A 16543-nucleotide genomic window follows, 5' to 3' on the forward strand; every position below is an offset into this window, starting at 1 on the left:
AATGGTTTATATTTTTTCCCACCATGGCCGAGGGTAAACAGAGTAGGATGCTTAGCAGATGCAAAGCATCCTAGAACACACCACTTACTGAGGATGACAGGGAGTGCAATGGCTGGACCAAACCCCGAAACTCAGTCGCAAAGGACTTTAAGAAATGTAAGTTTTAAAATAAAAGAAAGAACTTTGCACATATGCTTTGGAAGGCTTGTAAAAGGAGTTAATACATCGGAAAGCAAGAAAGTGTTGTGTAGAGAGGTGTGGTGAAGAAGAAGAGTTTTTCTTGGTTTAATAAGAAATTTAGAAAAAGAAAGAATACTAACATAGTACAATGATTAGATTCCGAGCACGTCTGCGGGATCGTTTCTGACTATGCCTAGGCAATCCAGAGGAAGACGTCGCTTTCGATCCAAGTCGTTTGTTGGACGTACTGCCCAAAAGGCACTTCAAAAGAGTAAACAAAGAACGTGGATCGTTCCACTAATTCTTCTTACTATTTGCATCGGATGGTATATATTGGATCCAACAAGAAGCCCGATTCGATACGGGATATTCTTAAGTTATCCGATTCCGGGCACAAGTCCCTTACAATATGGCAAAGGACCTTTAGATTTAGTGTTTTGTTTGTTTTATGCTTTGGTGTTTAGCTTTACCCGAGAGTTTATCATGCAAGAAATTTTGGAACCGTTGGGCAAATACTATCATATACACAACCAAGCGAAACTTCGCCGTTTCGAGGAGCAAGCTTACACCTTTCTCTACTTTAGCGTTATGGGTACTTGGGGCTTGCATATCATGAAGCAGACCCCCATTTGGTATTTCAACACAATTGCATTTTGGGAAGAGTATCCTCACCTTACTCACTTTGCCTCGTTTAAAGCATTTTATCTTATTGAAGCTTCCTATTGGATTCAACAGGCTCTAGTTTTGTCTTTGCAATTAGAAAAACCTAGAAAGGATTTCAAAGAACTCGTTATGCATCACGTTCTCACGTTGCTTTTGATTGGCTGCAGTTATCTCTTTCATTTTACCTGGATTGGTTTGGCAGTGTTCATTACCATGGACACGTCGGACATTCTGCTTGCCTTTACCAAGTGCCTAAATTACCTCAACGTGTCTTTTGTGTATGTATCCTTTTTGGTTTTCGTAGTTTTATGGATTTACATGCGCCACTATGTGAGCTTGAAAATTATCTGGGCTGTTTTGACAACCATGGGAACCGTCAATGAATATAAATTCGATTGGTCAGAACAATACTTTAAGTGTGAGTTTTCACAATACGGTACTGCCTTTTTATTAATATCGCTGCAACTTGTGAACCTTTACTGGTTATTTTTAATTCTTCGCATCGGTTACAGAGCCTTTACCACTAAAGACACTCATGATGAAAGGAGCGACGACGAGGAGGAATACAGCCCGGAGCCAGAGGGTTCCGATGGTAAGAAGGAAAATTAGAGTTGTTTTACTGTGACGCTCTAGTTATATTTTTCTTCTTAATTTTATTTTTGTGTTTGATCGGGTGTGCTGCTTTATTATTGGATAAGACTGGTATTATTTCGTTTAGGAAAACATGGAAAAGACGCATGGAAACAACAGAAGAATTTCACATCTCATTTTTGTTGCTTATCACTCAGTACTTTTTCCACGGTACCTGAGTCTTTGCTTTTGTTTTATTTTTCAGATTAGAACTCGTAAACTGGGGATTCAAAATTTTAGCCTGCAAGCAGTTTTGCTCTTGGTACTATATAGAATGGTTTCTTACACTGTTGAAATCGGGACAATCAATAGGACATACAATATTTTTAGTCTTTATAGTTTTTTTAGAAATAAAAAAAAAGTTTTTCATTATCATTATTTTACAAGGAGATAGGATACGAATCATGAAAACCACTGGATGATGGATTCTAGAAAAGGTATAAAAAAATAAAAACAGAATTCACCAAATCAATCCCATGTATATATACGTATGTATACGCTGAAAGCTGAAAGCTGAAAGGAAGAAGGGCATTTGCAGCTTTACTCTTTTGTTTCGGATTCCTCAAGCACTTTTTCACTGATCCAAAGAACGTTATTACAACTAGAAAGGTTTGTTAGCCATAGACTGCATAGACACGGTTAAGAAAAAAAAAAAAAAAAAAAAAAAAGGACCAAGCTGTCAAGCTTTTCTTCCCAACTAGCAAGCAAAGGAGCCCAAAAGCCTTAAGGGCAGAAACTGACTTACCGGATAAAGATTTCGCCCAAATCACCGGTTTTTTCACCATTAACCCATTCTGCAGCATTCAAGAGCTGAAGGTTCATGTAACTATCCACAGATTGGAGTATTCCCTGGTATTCCTGACCCCATTTTAAACGAACGAGCGCGGGCTTTCCAATGAGCTCCTGCAAAAATGGTTTGGGATTCACTGGGACAAAGGACATTTTTCTACAGCTATCAAGAACAGGTGTCCCTTTCTTGTGCTCGTGCTTGGAAAAGGTCGTCTTATATTCAACAGCGCTGAAGGAAGGGTAAGTTCAGTTTTTGGTGTATGTGGTATAGTGAGTGTGGACGCGAACACGGTAAATTTTGATTGAAGTTGTCTTTAGAGAGAAGAAGATGATGAAAATTACTGTTTCATCAAGGGCTTTTTCGTTGACATTCAAAGTCCAATTTTTTAAAAACGCTTCGTTTCATATGTTCCTAACATTTTTTATTCTATCTCTACGATGCCATTGCAAATCTGTGTATGGCATACCATGTGCTGTTTACCAATTATGCAATACATTTTCAATGTAGAAACCAATGCCGCCGCTTACTTCTTTCACTGTATGTCCATTGAGAAAAAGACCTTTCGTAACAAACAACAAAGCACCCTTTCCAAACTACTCTTCTTCATTCGATGCTTTTCTTTGCACATGACCCATTTGTTTATTGTTTACTGCAATCCACTGAAGCACAAGGTACACCCGGAAGGTTCCCTATTCACAATTCACGTAAACGCAAGTCGTAGTAGCCAAAACACACACCTTTGAACACAACCATCTTCTTCCATTTACCGATTTATTTCTCGTTAGCATCATCTTTGGGTCCATTCATCTGTACCTTCTGAATCAAAACATCATGGAAAAAAATCAGACACGAGAAGAACGTTTAAAGATGCTTCGTGAGCGTACGGTACGTTAAGACGCAAGTTTGAATTCTCTCGAGAACAATGCTAACAAATATGAATTAGAGGCAATCTACTCATGAGAATCGCAAAGAATTGGTAAAAGAAAATGCAAGAGAAAAAGTGGATCCTTCTCTGGAGCATCGTTTAGAAAGAAAACGTTTGGAGGCAGAAGAGGAATTGGCAAGAATAGAAGCTGAAGATAATGGAGAGGATTATGATCGAAAGCGTGCTTGGGATTGGACGATTGAAGAAAGCGAAAAATGGGATCAGCGAATCCGCCGAAAACAGCAAACAAAGAAAGCCGCCGATTTTACAGACTACCATGAACAAGCCCAAAAAGATTATATGAAAGGCATACGTGAATTAAAACCCGACCTGCAGAAGTACAAGAGCGAGAAAGAACAGCAAAACGACCAGAATTCTATTTCGCTGTATGACGAAGCTGATCGACTTGACTGGGTCAACAACAAACCTAATAAAGAAAAAGTTGACCAGCTCGTTGAGGACCTTCAAAAGCAAGACATGCGACGACAGAAAAATAACAAACGAAAGGGACAAGGCAACGAAGATCACATTACCTTCATCAATGAGCGGAATCGCAAATTCAACCTCAAGCTTCAGCGATTCTACTCTAGATACACAAAGAACATCCAAGAAGATTTGGAACGAGGTACAGCTTTATAATTCTTCTTTCTGCTTACTGTTTTCACAAACTATTTTGGATATTGGAATAGCGCACTTGAAGGAGGTGCAGCGATATGAAAAATGCTGCAAGAGGCTGGTAGGTTGACCGTTTACATCTCTTTAAATTCGTTTCCGTGGCTGGTATCATATATTGAGCTGGCCCAGAATCACAAGGTTGGTATAGTATATATATATTTCGTTTTGCAATGCACCTTTATTACTGAATTGCTTTTGTTGAAACTGGGTCGGACATGCCGATGTCGAAATTTGCCTCGAAGGTTCAGCTTCCTTCTCCTTTTGCAATCAAGACAAAGTCTTCGGAAAAGGCCAATCCTACGAATGTTACCATTCATCAGGATAGTCCCATTGGGGAACTGAATACGCTGCACGATATCTCTAAGGATACCCCCTTCCTTGAGGCCGGTAGCCATTGGTCTCTTTCATCCGCTTCCAATGCAAGCTCTGAAAGCCTTCTTCCTGATCAAGTTTCTGTGCTTTCTTTCTTAGATTGTCCTGTAGATGACTGTTTGAGTTTAGCAAATCCGCCCAGCTTACAGAATCCTAGTGAATCCTCAAGTGCACATTCACGGACTTCAAGTAGTTGGAGTGAGAGGCTATCCAAACTTTCCAAACATTCTCCCAAATCTTCCTTTTCAAGGCATTCTCCGAAACCTTCCGTAACTTCTTCTTCGAATGTTGCAGTTTCCTCAAATAGTTTCAGTAAGCCTCAGTTTCGTAACCCCAGAACCGAAACGATTACTAAATCGAAGGGCTTCCGAAAACAATTGTCTCGAGCTAAACGCTTGGTGAAGGGAATGTGTGAAAGTGTAAAACATATAGGTTCCGATGATGATTCAGATTATCTTGCAACCGTTTGCTTTGACAATAAAGAACCCCCAAAGGCGCTATCTACTGTCGATCATGACACCAATGGTCACACAGAAGACTCTAGCGCTCGTAACTTTGGGCCCGTTGACATTAATAATCTAGATTCTCTGGTAGATTTGGCTATTGCTTTTAAAAAAGAAAAGAAAATTGAAGATGCCATTGAAATTTTCGAGTTCATTATGCCTCGCATTTCTGCCTCCCATAATTTTGTTCCATACGAATTAGCCGAATCATATAAAATTCGAGGCAGTACAAAAGATTTAAAGAGCATATTCCGTTTACATGTGTTAGCTGCATCCTTGGGTCATGAGAAAAGTGCTTTTTTCGTTGGTGACGCTTACTTTTATGGCACCTATGGTGCCCACGAAAATACCTTACGGGCTTTGCAGTATTATCATTTGGCAACGGATAAGAACAATCCAGATGCAATGCTGGCATTATGCAAACTATATTTAAAGGGCTTACCGGGCCACATTCAAGCGAATAGCCGAAGGGCATTTGAATACGCTCACCGTGCAGCTATGTTAGGGTATGCGCCGGCCTGCTATGTACTTGGAAAGTTTTATGAAACCGGTATTGGGTGTGAAAAAGATTTAGCCAAGTCTGAAGCTGGATTTCGTGCTGGCCTCGCGAATTTATCGTGTATAACCGATGCTGACGCTTTACAAATAGCCATGACACTTGTCTTGCTTCAGTAAAGAAGAACTTGTTTTTTATTTTTAAAAGTTAGCCATTTTATGCATCTTGGATCGAATTAGAATTTGGGTTGGTGCTTACGTTCCAAAAGCAGCTGCGCTGCTACATATTTTTTGATCTCTGTTACTTTATTATTTTAGTTAGAGTTTGTACATTATTTATAATTCTTATTGTTTTAGTTAATGAAAGTTCTTTATAGACATCTGTTATAGTTGTATCTTTACTCTGTGCTCGTTAAATTGATTTTAGCAAATATCAAAGTGCATTTATCTGACTTGTATCACATGCATATTTTTCAATTGAAATATCAATTTAGCTGTGCTCCGTTTTTCTTTCTATTCGCATTCACTTTAATCGATCGGTTTATCATCCTTAGTCTGACATCTGAATAAACTCAACGTTTCCTATGGACAACAATACAGTAGATAAGGAGTATTATGAGATACTGAATGTTCCAGTGGATGCAGATTTTACAGCTATAAAAAGATCATACCGGTAAGCAGTTTTCATTGAGGATTTGCTAACGCCTGAAAGTCGTTTGGCAATTCAAATTCATCCTGATAAAAACCCAGACAACCCAGAGGAAGCACGAGAGAATTTTCAGAAGGTATGTATCAAATTTTTTAAATAAGTAGATGTCGCCATTTACCAAAGAGTATTTTTGATGACATGTCTACTAACTGAGCAACTAGCTGGGAGAAGCATACCAAGTCCTAAGCGATCCTGAGTTACGAAAAAGATATGACCTTTATGGTAAAGAAGGTGCTGTACCTGAGGCGGGTTTTGCAGATGCATTTGAATTTTTCAGACAACTCTTTGGAGGTGAATCCTTCAAAGATTACATTGGCGAGCTAAACCTGCTAAAAGAACTATGCAAATCAATGCAAGAATCTTCTTCTGAATATAAAGCTGTTGAAGATACGGATGAATCGAAGAAAAAGCTGCAACAGGAAGAATCGCTACAACAGGATATATTATTACAGGAACGAATCGATACCCTTTGTCATAATTTGGTTGGTAAATTGTCTATTTGGACAGAAACCGACATGTCCGAGCCAGTTACCAATGCTTTCAAAGAAAAGATGCGCTTGGAGGCTGAAGTTTTGAAAGAAGAATCATTTGGGGAAGAAATACTGAATGCTATAGGATCTACGTACTTTCAAAGAGCGAACATTTTCCTTGAAAGCCAATCATTTTTTGGAATCAAGGGTCTTTGGAGTAGCTTGCGAGCAAAAGGCTCGCTTTTGAAGGATACTTGGAGTACAGTTGTCAGTGCAGTGGAAGTTCAAACAAAAGCAGAAGCTCTCGCAAAAGCAGAAGAAGAAGGAAGCAATTGGACTAAAGAAAAAAGAGAAGAAGCCACTCGTGAATTAACTGGTAAAGTGTTATCAGCAACTTGGAAAGGAACTCGTTTTGAAGTTCAAAACGTTATTCGGAATGTTAGCGATAAAATTCTTTTCGATAAAAATGTTCCGCAAGAAAAACTTATACAGCGCGCCCATGCTTTACTCATGGTAGGAGAAGTGTTCCTTTCCGTTGCTCCCAAACGAGAACGTAATGATAATTATTTCGAAGAACTATTAAATCAACAAGCTCCCTCACAGGAGTAGAAGGATGTGCATTTGTTTAATACGTCGGTCATTGTTACTAACATTTCAGTCTTACGTTTACTTCTCGAATAATTATAGATCAACATACAGTATTTGTTCCTACTAAAACTTTCCTACGTTTTTGAATATTAATTTTTTTCTCAATTTTATTTTTTCTATACAAGTAATCCTAACTTGCAGATTTATACAGTTGTCTATTACTTAATTTGCTTAACGGGTCCACCAGGTGAATTTGGTAAACGAGCGGTCAAAACTTCACAACCTGTCTCAGTAACAAGAAGAGTGTGTTCGAACTGAGCAGAGCATTTACCAGAAGCAGTTGACGAGGTCCAATCATCAGGCCAACTAATGTCTCTGGCAGGGCCTAAGGTCAACATCGGCTCAATGGTAAATGTCATTCCAGGACGAGCAATGCCTGGAGCTTTGTTACGAGCATAATGGGGGATTGTTGGGGCCGAATGAAAAAGTTGATTTACTCCGTGTCCACAGTATGTTCGAACGATTGAGAGGTTAGTGTCGGTAACAGACTTGGTATGTTTTTCAATTATGTTACCGAACTCTTGGAACATAACACCGGGTTTAACAGCCTCAATTGCTTTATCCAAAGCAATACGAGTGTTTTCAACAAGGCTAACAAGTTCGGGATTACTCTTAGCCTTGTCTCCGACATAATAAGTTTCATTCAAATCTGCGTGGAACCCATTGTGGTATGCACTGATATCCAAGTTTATGATATCTCCATCCTGTAGAGGCCTTTGGTCGGGTATACCATGACAAATGATTTCATTTATCGATGTACAAACACTTTTTGGGAAGGAATAATAATTTAGAGGACTAGGATAACATTCACGTTCAACACTAGCTTCGTGAACGATGCGGTCAATTTCATCTGTAGTAATACCAGGACGAATAGCAGCAGCAGCAATGTCAAGTATCTCACGACCCAATTGACATACTTTTCGCATGCCTTCTTGCTCTTCGGGAGATAGACGCTTGATTTTAAAGCTACGACCTTCAATTTGTTCACTACGAGAGGAACCAGATTTCGCGTAATCAGGCTTTTTTATGTGTGGCGGGACCTTACGAATTTGAGAAAGAGGATAACTGGCTCTTAAAGAACCGCTATACTTAAATTTTGGGAAAGGATCGTAAGTTCCATCCTCTTTATCAACGTTAGCTTTAAATTTTGATTCCATGTGTCGGCGATAGTTCGTAAAATCACTTACCTCTTTTAACAGTCCCAGGAGGAAGGTGTAGTTGCTTGTGGATGGGCTGTACAATCGTTAGGTCGATTAAGTGGGAAACAAACATTTTACTAATTTAGCTTACCCAGCTGTTTTTAAAGCATTCCTATAAAATGAGTCAGTAATCGTAAATTTATTTAAGGTTGACTTTTATAAACAACTTACCTGTCCGCAAAAGAAGGAGCTTGTATTGTTAACCAAACATTTTGGACATTGTAATTTATTCGCGAAATTATGGCAATCAACACCAGCGCATAATGCTTTAGTTGTTTCAGAAGCCATTATTGAAATAATCCTAAGTTAATAAAAAAGAACTGTAAGAACTGTCAATTTTAGTGAAACACGGTTTGACCCTAAGTTTGGCTTCTGGTAAGTATGGAAAATTCTCAGTCGGCATTTATATTTAGTACAAAAAATAAGTAGTTTCAAGAGAACCTGAAAATTAGAGATGTGAAACCGAATTTGTAAATTAATATCAGTAAAATAAACGAATAATAATTAGCCTGAGCTTGAAATGCAATTTCTATAGTTATTACAATTTAATTTCAAACATTATAAAATTAAAATGACTTCCTTTATAAGAAATAAAAAATAAATTAATAAACAGAATAGCTTCGAGAATGAAAAAGTTTCTTCATGCCCGGATTTTTCATTTGAGAACCAGAGACATTATCAGGTTGAGGTGTTTGATCATCGTTTGAATCTTCAGTCACTTTGTATACTACAGAGGATTCCTTCGATGGTATTGAGTTAAACAAAGAGGGAGGACGTGAAGCGATTTCACGATCATCCGAAGGATTTGCTTGTCGGTAATCATTATTAGAATCAAATGCTTGGGGAGCAGAGGATGACTGCAACAGCATATTATCATTAACAGAGGGATTCGCAGGGAAGTATGATACTGCAATATAAACCACCAGCACGATTAAAAGAGTCAACTGGAGCACCAATAATCTTTTTTGGAAAGACGACTGCGAATAAGTTAGTTAAATTAGAAAAAAGAAGTACAACTTACATCGTCACTTAATGATTGGATTCTCCTTTGAACAAACTCATTTTCAGCAGAAGCCAACTCTAATCGAGCCTGAAGTATATAAAATGAGGATTGAATCCTCTGATACTGATATCGCTGTAGATGTTAGAAGTAAACGAACGAACTTTATAGCTTTTACGTACCATCTGATCAAATTCTCCCCTATGGGACATGCTTATTTCGTTAAGTGAATCAGAAAGATTTAGTTGTTTCGTATCATGTTTTCCAAACGATGCCAACGTCTTTTGAATAGCTTCGTCAAACAACTTTTTTCTTTCTTCTAAAATAGAAAGACGCTTATTAATGTTTTTATAAATACTTTCTTGATTCAAATGATGGGTCGCCGTTGGAAAAGGAGGAGACCCTGCTGCAGAAGAAGAGCTTAAATTACCTGTGACGAACGAAGAAAACACATGATTCGTAACACATTCTTTATTGCTATTACAAATACTCTGATCTTCCTCGACCTCGGTCTTCGTTGCTGTTGTACTTGCAGGGGCGACATTCATGACGGAGCTTGGATAATGGCTTTTATTTTCCTCAGTATTCAATATCGAAGCAGTCTGCTCAGGTTGAATAAATTGGCTATCATTTTTCGCGTTGGAACTTAACACGTCAGCTTGGTTATTTTGAGAAAGATCAAAGTCATTAGAATAACCTTCTTCATTTTCTTCTTCAAATTCTTCAATCATAGTTTTGCCAAAAACATGAACCAAACTCAATGGACAATAGAATTCAGAACCGTAGTGACTTAAAATCTCAATCTTCATATACTTAGCCCAGATTAGAGGGTTCTCTATGCGGAAAGACTGCAATGTTCGCAAATTCATTGCAGTGAAGGTGCCAAGCTCCATCCATGAAGATTCTTGCTTGGGGTATTTTCCGCTGACACTGATACGAACTGTTCGAAAAATGCTTGAGAAAAACTCGAAATTGGCGATTTGAACTGTATCAACATAAATATCTTCACATAGTTCTATAACAACAAACATCTTTGTGGCCGAGCACTTATTTAACATGTATTTATCCTTGTTTTCGGTCAGGATAGAGGAAGCACCTTCGGCTTCAGCATTAGTTTTTAAAACAGCTGCGGCACAGTCAGTGGAAGCAAAATTAAATCGTTTTTCCTCAGAAGTTACATGAGCTGCAATTGGGGCTTCAGATGAAGCACCTTCTTTCGCAACAGGACTTGTCTCAACACAAGTCTGGGAATAAGGATTATCAGGATTTTCGTTCGCACTTTTGTCCTTAGCTTCATCCCCAATTGCGGTATCGATGGAGGCTTGAGGAATTGGTTGTTCCAAGCTCGCAGATTCATAATCCGTTTTGACTGAAGGGGATCTCGCCGTCTTTGTTGGATTTTGTATTAAAGCAGTCTTGTTAAATGATTCATCCTCAATGGATGAGGTTGAATTTTCAGTAAGATTGAATTGAGCCGGTAGACTAGTTGCCTCAAAATCCTTCATAGTTTTTGATGCTTCAACAGAATTTATATCTTCTTGAACATGTTCATAACAGTGGCATTGCTCAGTCTCTTCACGAAATATGTCTGAAAAGATTGAAAGGGTATTCTCGCACACAGCGGATTCATGATTAATCAATGCATTAGAATTTGAAAAAATAAATAAGAAGAGTATAAAATATTTAAAGAAAGATACATTCAAGTATCTTAAAAAGTTCCCGAAGACCACTTGCATATAGGCCTTCAATGGAGGTGATGCAGTGTGAATCTGCCACAACCTATTACTTCTTACTTGAAATTAACCAAACCCGAATTGTACAGACAAGAGTAGAAACAGTCAGAAATGACTTAATGCTCTTATTTTCTACGTATTCGTAAAGAATCGTGTGAGTAGTGGTAATATTGAAAATCTAATTCACTCGCGGTGGCATTGACGAACGCCAGAATTTTTGGTTTGGATCGAGTTTTAAAAGGGTTTATTTTTTTATTATTTTTTTAAAAAAATGGGAGTTTCGGGCCTTTGGAACGTCCTTGAACCTGTGAAAAGACCCGTAAAGCTTGAGACTCTCAATGACAAGAGACTAGCAGTCGATGCATCTATCTGGATATACCAGTTTTTAAAAGCCGTACGTGATAAAGAGGGGAATCAGTTAAAAAGTAGCCATATCGTTGGGTTCTTTCGAAGAATATGTAAATTACTTTTCTTTGGTATCAAGCCCATCTTTGTTTTTGATGGAGGCGCGCCTGTTCTAAAGCGTCAAACTTTAAGGAAGCGTCAAGCAAGACGAGTCGACAGGCAAGAAAATGCAGCTTTAACGGCCAACAAAATTTACGCCCTACAAATGAGGCATCAGGCCATGCGCCTTGAAGAAGAAAGTCGAAAGGCAGAAGTTGAAGTAGACACTTCTTTACAGGCAAAAAATCAAAAACTGTCTTCAATGTCCTTGGATAATAACGATGTAAAGCCTGTCTTAAATAACCAGAAAAAGTATCTTAAACCAGATCCTTACCAATTGCCAGAGATGGACGTTTCTTTTGACAATTTAAACAACGCTCATGACCCCCGTGTCATGTCACAAGAAGAATTAACTAATTATGCGATGAACTTTGGTGATATAGAGGATGTTAACTTATTTGATTTTTCAAGTATTGATTTTGATTCAAGCATGTTTCGGTCCCTCCCAGATACGGATAAATATAGCATTCTTAGTGCAGCCCGGCTTCGGTCACGTTTCAGAATGGGTCTTAGTACCGACCAATTGGCAGAAATGTTTCCAAATCGCATGGATTTCTCTCGCTTTCAAATTGAACGATTAAAAGAAAGAAATGATTTAACTCAACGACTCATGGACTTTACTGGCATGAACCAATTTGGGCCGGGCCGAGTTGCAGGCGAGAAGAATAGAGAGTATATTTTGGTTAAGAACGAAGGTGCCGAGGGTGGTTGGGCCCTAGGCGTTATTTCTGGAACAGCAAAGAATGATCCTATTGTCATTGACGAAGATGCGGTCAAATTAAGCAGTACAATGGGCGAAGATGACGATGAAGCAGAGTTTGATGATGTGCCACTTCCCGAAACGCAGAAACAAATGAATCCTAGAGAATTGGTAGCAGCAAAATTGAGGGAGGTGAGAGAGCGCTCATTTGAAGAGGAGGATGACTCAGAAAATAAAGAGATTGATGAGATCATGACACAGCTAGCTACTCATGAATCAATTGAATCCTATAATCGCGATGGAACTACAAACTTATTTAACCTTTCTACAGAAGATATAGACAACATTCGACGGGAGGTAGAAACGAATGAAGATAAAAAGCCTAAGGATGTTGTCTTTTTAGAAAAAAAAGGTAAATCAGAAAGCCCTGAACGTAAGCTTGTCGAAGATGACAACACAACAAATGTGCCCCAGAAAGTTGAACCCAAAGAATCGATTTTTATGGATGATTTACCAACGTTCGATAACAAAGAAAGTGATCATGCTTTAGGACCATTACCTTTTAAAGAAATGGACTGGGGAAAATCTTTGTTTTTCTCAGGTATTAAAGACAAATCATTATCATCAGAGCAAGGCAGTGTGAATTCAGTAAAGAAGAGTACGGAATCTGAACCGGTTTTGGGACAAGCGCTTAACTTGGAAGCGACTTCGCATAAAAGTGATATTGAAAATGAAAGCGTTGACAACTTGTTAGTACCCAACAATCAGCAGTTTGATAAGGGATTAAAAGAACAGCACCCAACCGATCAGCAAGTTGAAAAGTCGTTTGGGACTATTTGTAATGACGCTGTACCTATTAAGGAAGAGTCACCAACCCTAGATTCAGCCATTTCTTCTTCGCTCGAGAATAAGGGTCTTAAGAGGTCTTCTCCTTTACTAATAAAAGTGAATGAGGGAGATTATCGTCATGAGTATGCAAAGAAAGAGGCATCTCATGGAGATTTTGAACTAAAAGCAATATCTACAATGACTGATAATAAAAATGAAGCTGATGAGAAGGAAGATTTTGCTAAAATGAATAAGGAAGATCATTCCATCGAGCATATAAATATTCCTGAAGAATTGTCCGACTTTAATTCCAAAGAAGAAACAAGAACCGATATGGCTGAAAATAACAATGACGTTGTTGAAAAGGAAGGTCATGCCAAAATGGATAAGGAAGTTTATTCCAATGAGCATACAGATAGTTCCCAAAATTTGGCTGACAATAATTCCGAACAAAAAGCGACCCATAAGCATTCAATGGACGGAATAACTGGTGAAGAAGAAGATGATAACTTGGAAGTTGCGCAGAATTTAATGGACGAAGAAGAAGATGATATGATGATTCGCATGGCTGAGGAAGAAAAGGAATACGATCGATTTGTATCTGAATTGAATAAGAAAAACACTGATTCCAATTGGGATCAGGAAGCTTTCGAAAAGAGAATTCAAGAACTTAAAGTTCAAAAACGGACAGAAAAGCGTGACGCTGATGAAGTGACTCAAATGATGATTCGAGAATGTCAAGAGCTACTTAGACTTTTTGGTTTGCCTTATATTATTGCGCCTCAAGAAGCTGAAGCTCAATGTGCAAAATTGCTTGAATTGAAATTGGTTGATGGTATCGTCACGGATGATTCAGATGTTTTTCTTTTTGGAGGAACCAGGATCTATCGTAATATGTTTAATCAAAATAAGTTTGTAGAATTATACTTGATGGACGATATGAAGCGAGAGTTTAATGTTGATCAAACAAAGCTTATACGACTTGCTCATTTACTAGGAAGTGACTACACACTGGGATTAGCGAAGGTCGGTCCAGTATTGGCTTTGGAAATTTTGCGTGAATTTCCAGGTGAAACTGGCTTGTTTGAATTCAAGCAGTGGTTCCAACGACTGTCAACTGGGCAAGCAACCAAGGAAGACCTGGGTACACCTGTCAAGAGACGTATCAGCAAATTACTAGGAAAAGTAGTTATTCCTCCAGATTTTCCAAATCCAATGGTTGATGAAGCGTATTTGAAACCGAACGTTGATGAAAGCAAACAGAAATTTCAATGGGGGATCCCTGATTTAGATGAGTTGAGACAATTTTTGATGGCAACCGTGGGCTGGTCGAAACAAAGGGCGAATGAAGTACTTCTTCCAATTATTCAAGATATTAATAGAAAAGAATTTGAGGGAACACAATCAAACTTGACACAGTTTTTCTCAGGCGGGAACGTTTTTGCTCCTAGAGTTGCTTATCAATTTCGAAGCAAACGAATGGAACATGCTCTTTCATCTTTTCGACCAGACCAACCAGACCAAAATGAACGAGATTTGTCAACTTCTTTAGGAATTACAGATGTCGATGCAAACGAGGAAAGTGAACAAAATCAAATGTCTGATCCTTTGAAACAAAGGATCGCTAAGAGGAAAAGAATGATGCAAAGCCGAAGAGATTCCGACTCCGAATCAAGTTCTGAGGATGAAATATCGTCGTCTTCACTTAGCGCACTTTCTGAGCAAAACAAGGCGTCTGCTCCATTAAAAACTGAACTTTCTACCAAGTTAACTAAAAAAACTTCTAGAGTACGTAAGCGTCAATAAAACAAAAATTGTGGTCGAAAAGGTTGTCTAGGATGGTTTGTAAAATGAAGTATAGTAGAATTAGAAAAAAGGTGAATATTCTGATTTTTATCGGACTGTAGAACGCCGATATTGAAGGTAGTACTTTTCATGCATGGTTTTTCGTATGGAAACGAGCAAATGTATATCAATAGATTACTTATAAACTAAAAGATTGTTATATCTTCTACACGAAAGCAACCAAACTAATACATTCAGGGTTTTCGTGTTGCTTGGCAAGAGGGAACGAGACTAAATCGTACTGAATGTCAAGCCCTTTATCAACTTTATTGTTTCTCAACACTAAAAACAAAGCTTTACACGAGTAGAGACAGTAAGAAAAGCAATAAAAACGAGCAGTTTATTAATCGTAAATAAATATCACTATATTAACCCATCATACTATGATATTATCGTACCTGCGTATTAAGTTATTAAATAACGATGGCACTGACTACTCGATATTCGTTGATTTAGAGTATGGTCACTGAAGGACTAATGTTACCTTACAATTGTTACTTTTTTCACGGAGACAAATAAGGCATTAGAAACACAAACCTTTGCATACTTCTGTCAAATTTTTGAAAATGGCCACAAACATCGATGCTGAGCAAGCTGTAAATGCCGAAGAGGTTCGTACATGTTTGCTGTAAATAAACTAACCTCCGTAGATTGAAATGCAGGTAATGAATTCGTGAATATGAATTTTTCCGGTCCAGAAATGCTAAACGCGAACGGTTCTAGTTTGCAGTGAAAGCTGTTGAACAAGCTCGTACGTGCTTGTGATTGTGGTCATAATTACTAACTCATTGCAGAAATCTACTGGAGTCTTTTGGGCATGCGTAAAGGAAGCGAGTTACGTCTCACAAAGTATGTACATGTGATAAAAAGATATTTCTATATCTTTAATATGTTACTATTGATTCTAATCAGGTACAAGATATGATGATGAAATTTTTGAAGACTTGAAGAAGACTTTTCCCGAGTTTGAAAACCCCAAGACTGTTGAATTCGTCAATGAGGAGGAAATGAAGTCTCCCAAAGGTAAAGCAGCTTGGCGCCCTTTTATGATGCGCTACCAAAAGAAAATCGATGATTATAATTTTGGTACCTTACTCCGTGTGCGCAATACCGACGAATATGGACAGGATACTACTATCTTTGGTACGGATGATATTGTGGTTTCCACATGCAATTGCATTTTATACTAACCTAGCTACAGTTCCTCGTATGCAATTCTTTGCTTTCGAGATTGCTCGTAACAAGTACGGAATGAATGACTGGGTCTACAAAAATTAGTGCATTAGAGGGAGGGTTAAAAGAGATACAATAAATATTTTTGGTTCCTTGTTTATGGATCTATAATACGTGAAATTTGCTATTTCGTAGACAATGCTTATTGCTTGTTTCCAAAAGGCAATCAGCCTATGTGATTGTCCAATTTTCAAATAATTCAAAAGTTTGGCCGTAGATTATTTACAATTACACAACAATTAGAATGAAATATCAAATGAAATACAGAAGTTATTTTATGAAAAAAAAAAGCAACAATAGTACTATAAGGAGACTTTCTTTCTTCCCAAGTTGGTCTTGCCCATAACAATAAGGAGCCTGGGATCAACTTTTGATCTGCATCCAACCGGCCATTTTTAAACCGGCCACAAATCAATTACGCATTGGGCTGTTAAAAAGCAT

General features: G+C 38.1%; 9 protein-coding genes across 9 annotated transcripts; 6 read left to right on the forward strand and 3 right to left on the reverse strand.

Moving 5' to 3' along the window:
- Positions 1–93: 93 nt before the first annotated feature.
- Positions 94–1452, forward strand: lac1 (sphingosine N-acyltransferase Lac1; the record flags this gene model as incomplete). The annotated part of the gene is made up of 2 exons (XM_056179966.1): positions 94–156; positions 337–1452. The coding sequence occupies 2 exons, from the start codon at positions 94–96 to the stop codon at positions 1450–1452; spliced, it is 1179 nt and encodes a 392-aa protein (XP_056036105.1).
- A 561-nt stretch (positions 1453–2013) lies between these two features.
- On the reverse strand, positions 2014–2415 carry smf1 (Sm snRNP core protein Smf1; the record flags this gene model as incomplete). The annotated part of the gene is made up of 2 exons (XM_056179967.1): positions 2014–2074; positions 2219–2415. 2 exons carry the CDS (start codon positions 2413–2415, stop codon positions 2014–2016), a joined length of 258 nt encoding a protein of 85 aa, XP_056036102.1.
- Positions 2416–3094: 679 nt separating this feature from the next.
- On the forward strand, positions 3095–3827 carry syf2 (Prp19 complex subunit Syf2; the record flags this gene model as incomplete). Its single annotated transcript, XM_056179968.1, has 2 exons — positions 3095–3148; positions 3207–3827. 2 exons carry the CDS (start codon positions 3095–3097, stop codon positions 3825–3827), a joined length of 675 nt encoding a protein of 224 aa, XP_056036103.1.
- Positions 3828–4078: 251 nt separating this feature from the next.
- cfh4 (SEL1/TPR repeat protein, chitin synthase regulatory factor Cfh4/ predicted COA7-like protein) lies at positions 4079–5413 on the forward strand (the record flags this gene model as incomplete). Its single annotated transcript, XM_056179969.1, has 1 exon — positions 4079–5413. One exon carries the CDS (start codon positions 4079–4081, stop codon positions 5411–5413), a length of 1335 nt encoding a protein of 444 aa, XP_056036100.1.
- Positions 5414–5817: 404 nt separating this feature from the next.
- SOMG_01177 (DNAJ domain protein Caj1/Djp1-type) lies at positions 5818–7021 on the forward strand (the record flags this gene model as incomplete). The annotated part of the gene is made up of 3 exons (XM_056179970.1): positions 5818–5906; positions 5946–6018; positions 6104–7021. 3 exons carry the CDS (start codon positions 5818–5820, stop codon positions 7019–7021), a joined length of 1080 nt encoding a protein of 359 aa, XP_056036101.1.
- A 197-nt stretch (positions 7022–7218) lies between these two features.
- Positions 7219–8547, reverse strand: fma1 (methionine aminopeptidase Fma1; the record flags this gene model as incomplete). Its single annotated transcript, XM_056179971.1, has 4 exons — positions 7219–8183; positions 8248–8293; positions 8351–8371; positions 8431–8547. The coding sequence occupies 4 exons, from the start codon at positions 8545–8547 to the stop codon at positions 7219–7221; spliced, it is 1149 nt and encodes a 382-aa protein (XP_056036098.1).
- Positions 8548–8861: 314 nt separating this feature from the next.
- SOMG_01179 (Sad1-UNC-like protein involved protein folding in the ER) lies at positions 8862–10995 on the reverse strand (the record flags this gene model as incomplete). The annotated part of the gene is made up of 3 exons (XM_056179972.1): positions 8862–9236; positions 9281–9394; positions 9442–10995. 3 exons carry the CDS (start codon positions 10993–10995, stop codon positions 8862–8864), a joined length of 2043 nt encoding a protein of 680 aa, XP_056036099.1.
- A 268-nt stretch (positions 10996–11263) lies between these two features.
- rad13 (DNA repair nuclease Rad13) lies at positions 11264–14830 on the forward strand (the record flags this gene model as incomplete). Its single annotated transcript, XM_056179973.1, has 1 exon — positions 11264–14830. One exon carries the CDS (start codon positions 11264–11266, stop codon positions 14828–14830), a length of 3567 nt encoding a protein of 1188 aa, XP_056037040.1.
- Positions 14831–15435: 605 nt separating this feature from the next.
- On the forward strand, positions 15436–16147 carry SOMG_01181 (DUF757 family protein, PBDC1-like protein; the record flags this gene model as incomplete). The annotated part of the gene is made up of 5 exons (XM_056179974.1): positions 15436–15480; positions 15593–15620; positions 15664–15718; positions 15789–16012; positions 16071–16147. The coding sequence occupies 5 exons, from the start codon at positions 15436–15438 to the stop codon at positions 16145–16147; spliced, it is 429 nt and encodes a 142-aa protein (XP_056037039.1).
- Between the last annotated feature and the right edge of the window lie 396 nt (positions 16148–16543).

This window comes from Schizosaccharomyces osmophilus, chromosome 1 (genome assembly GCF_027921745.1).
Source record: "Schizosaccharomyces osmophilus chromosome 1, complete sequence".
Lineage (NCBI taxonomy): Eukaryota > Fungi > Ascomycota > Schizosaccharomycetes > Schizosaccharomycetales > Schizosaccharomycetaceae > Schizosaccharomyces > Schizosaccharomyces osmophilus.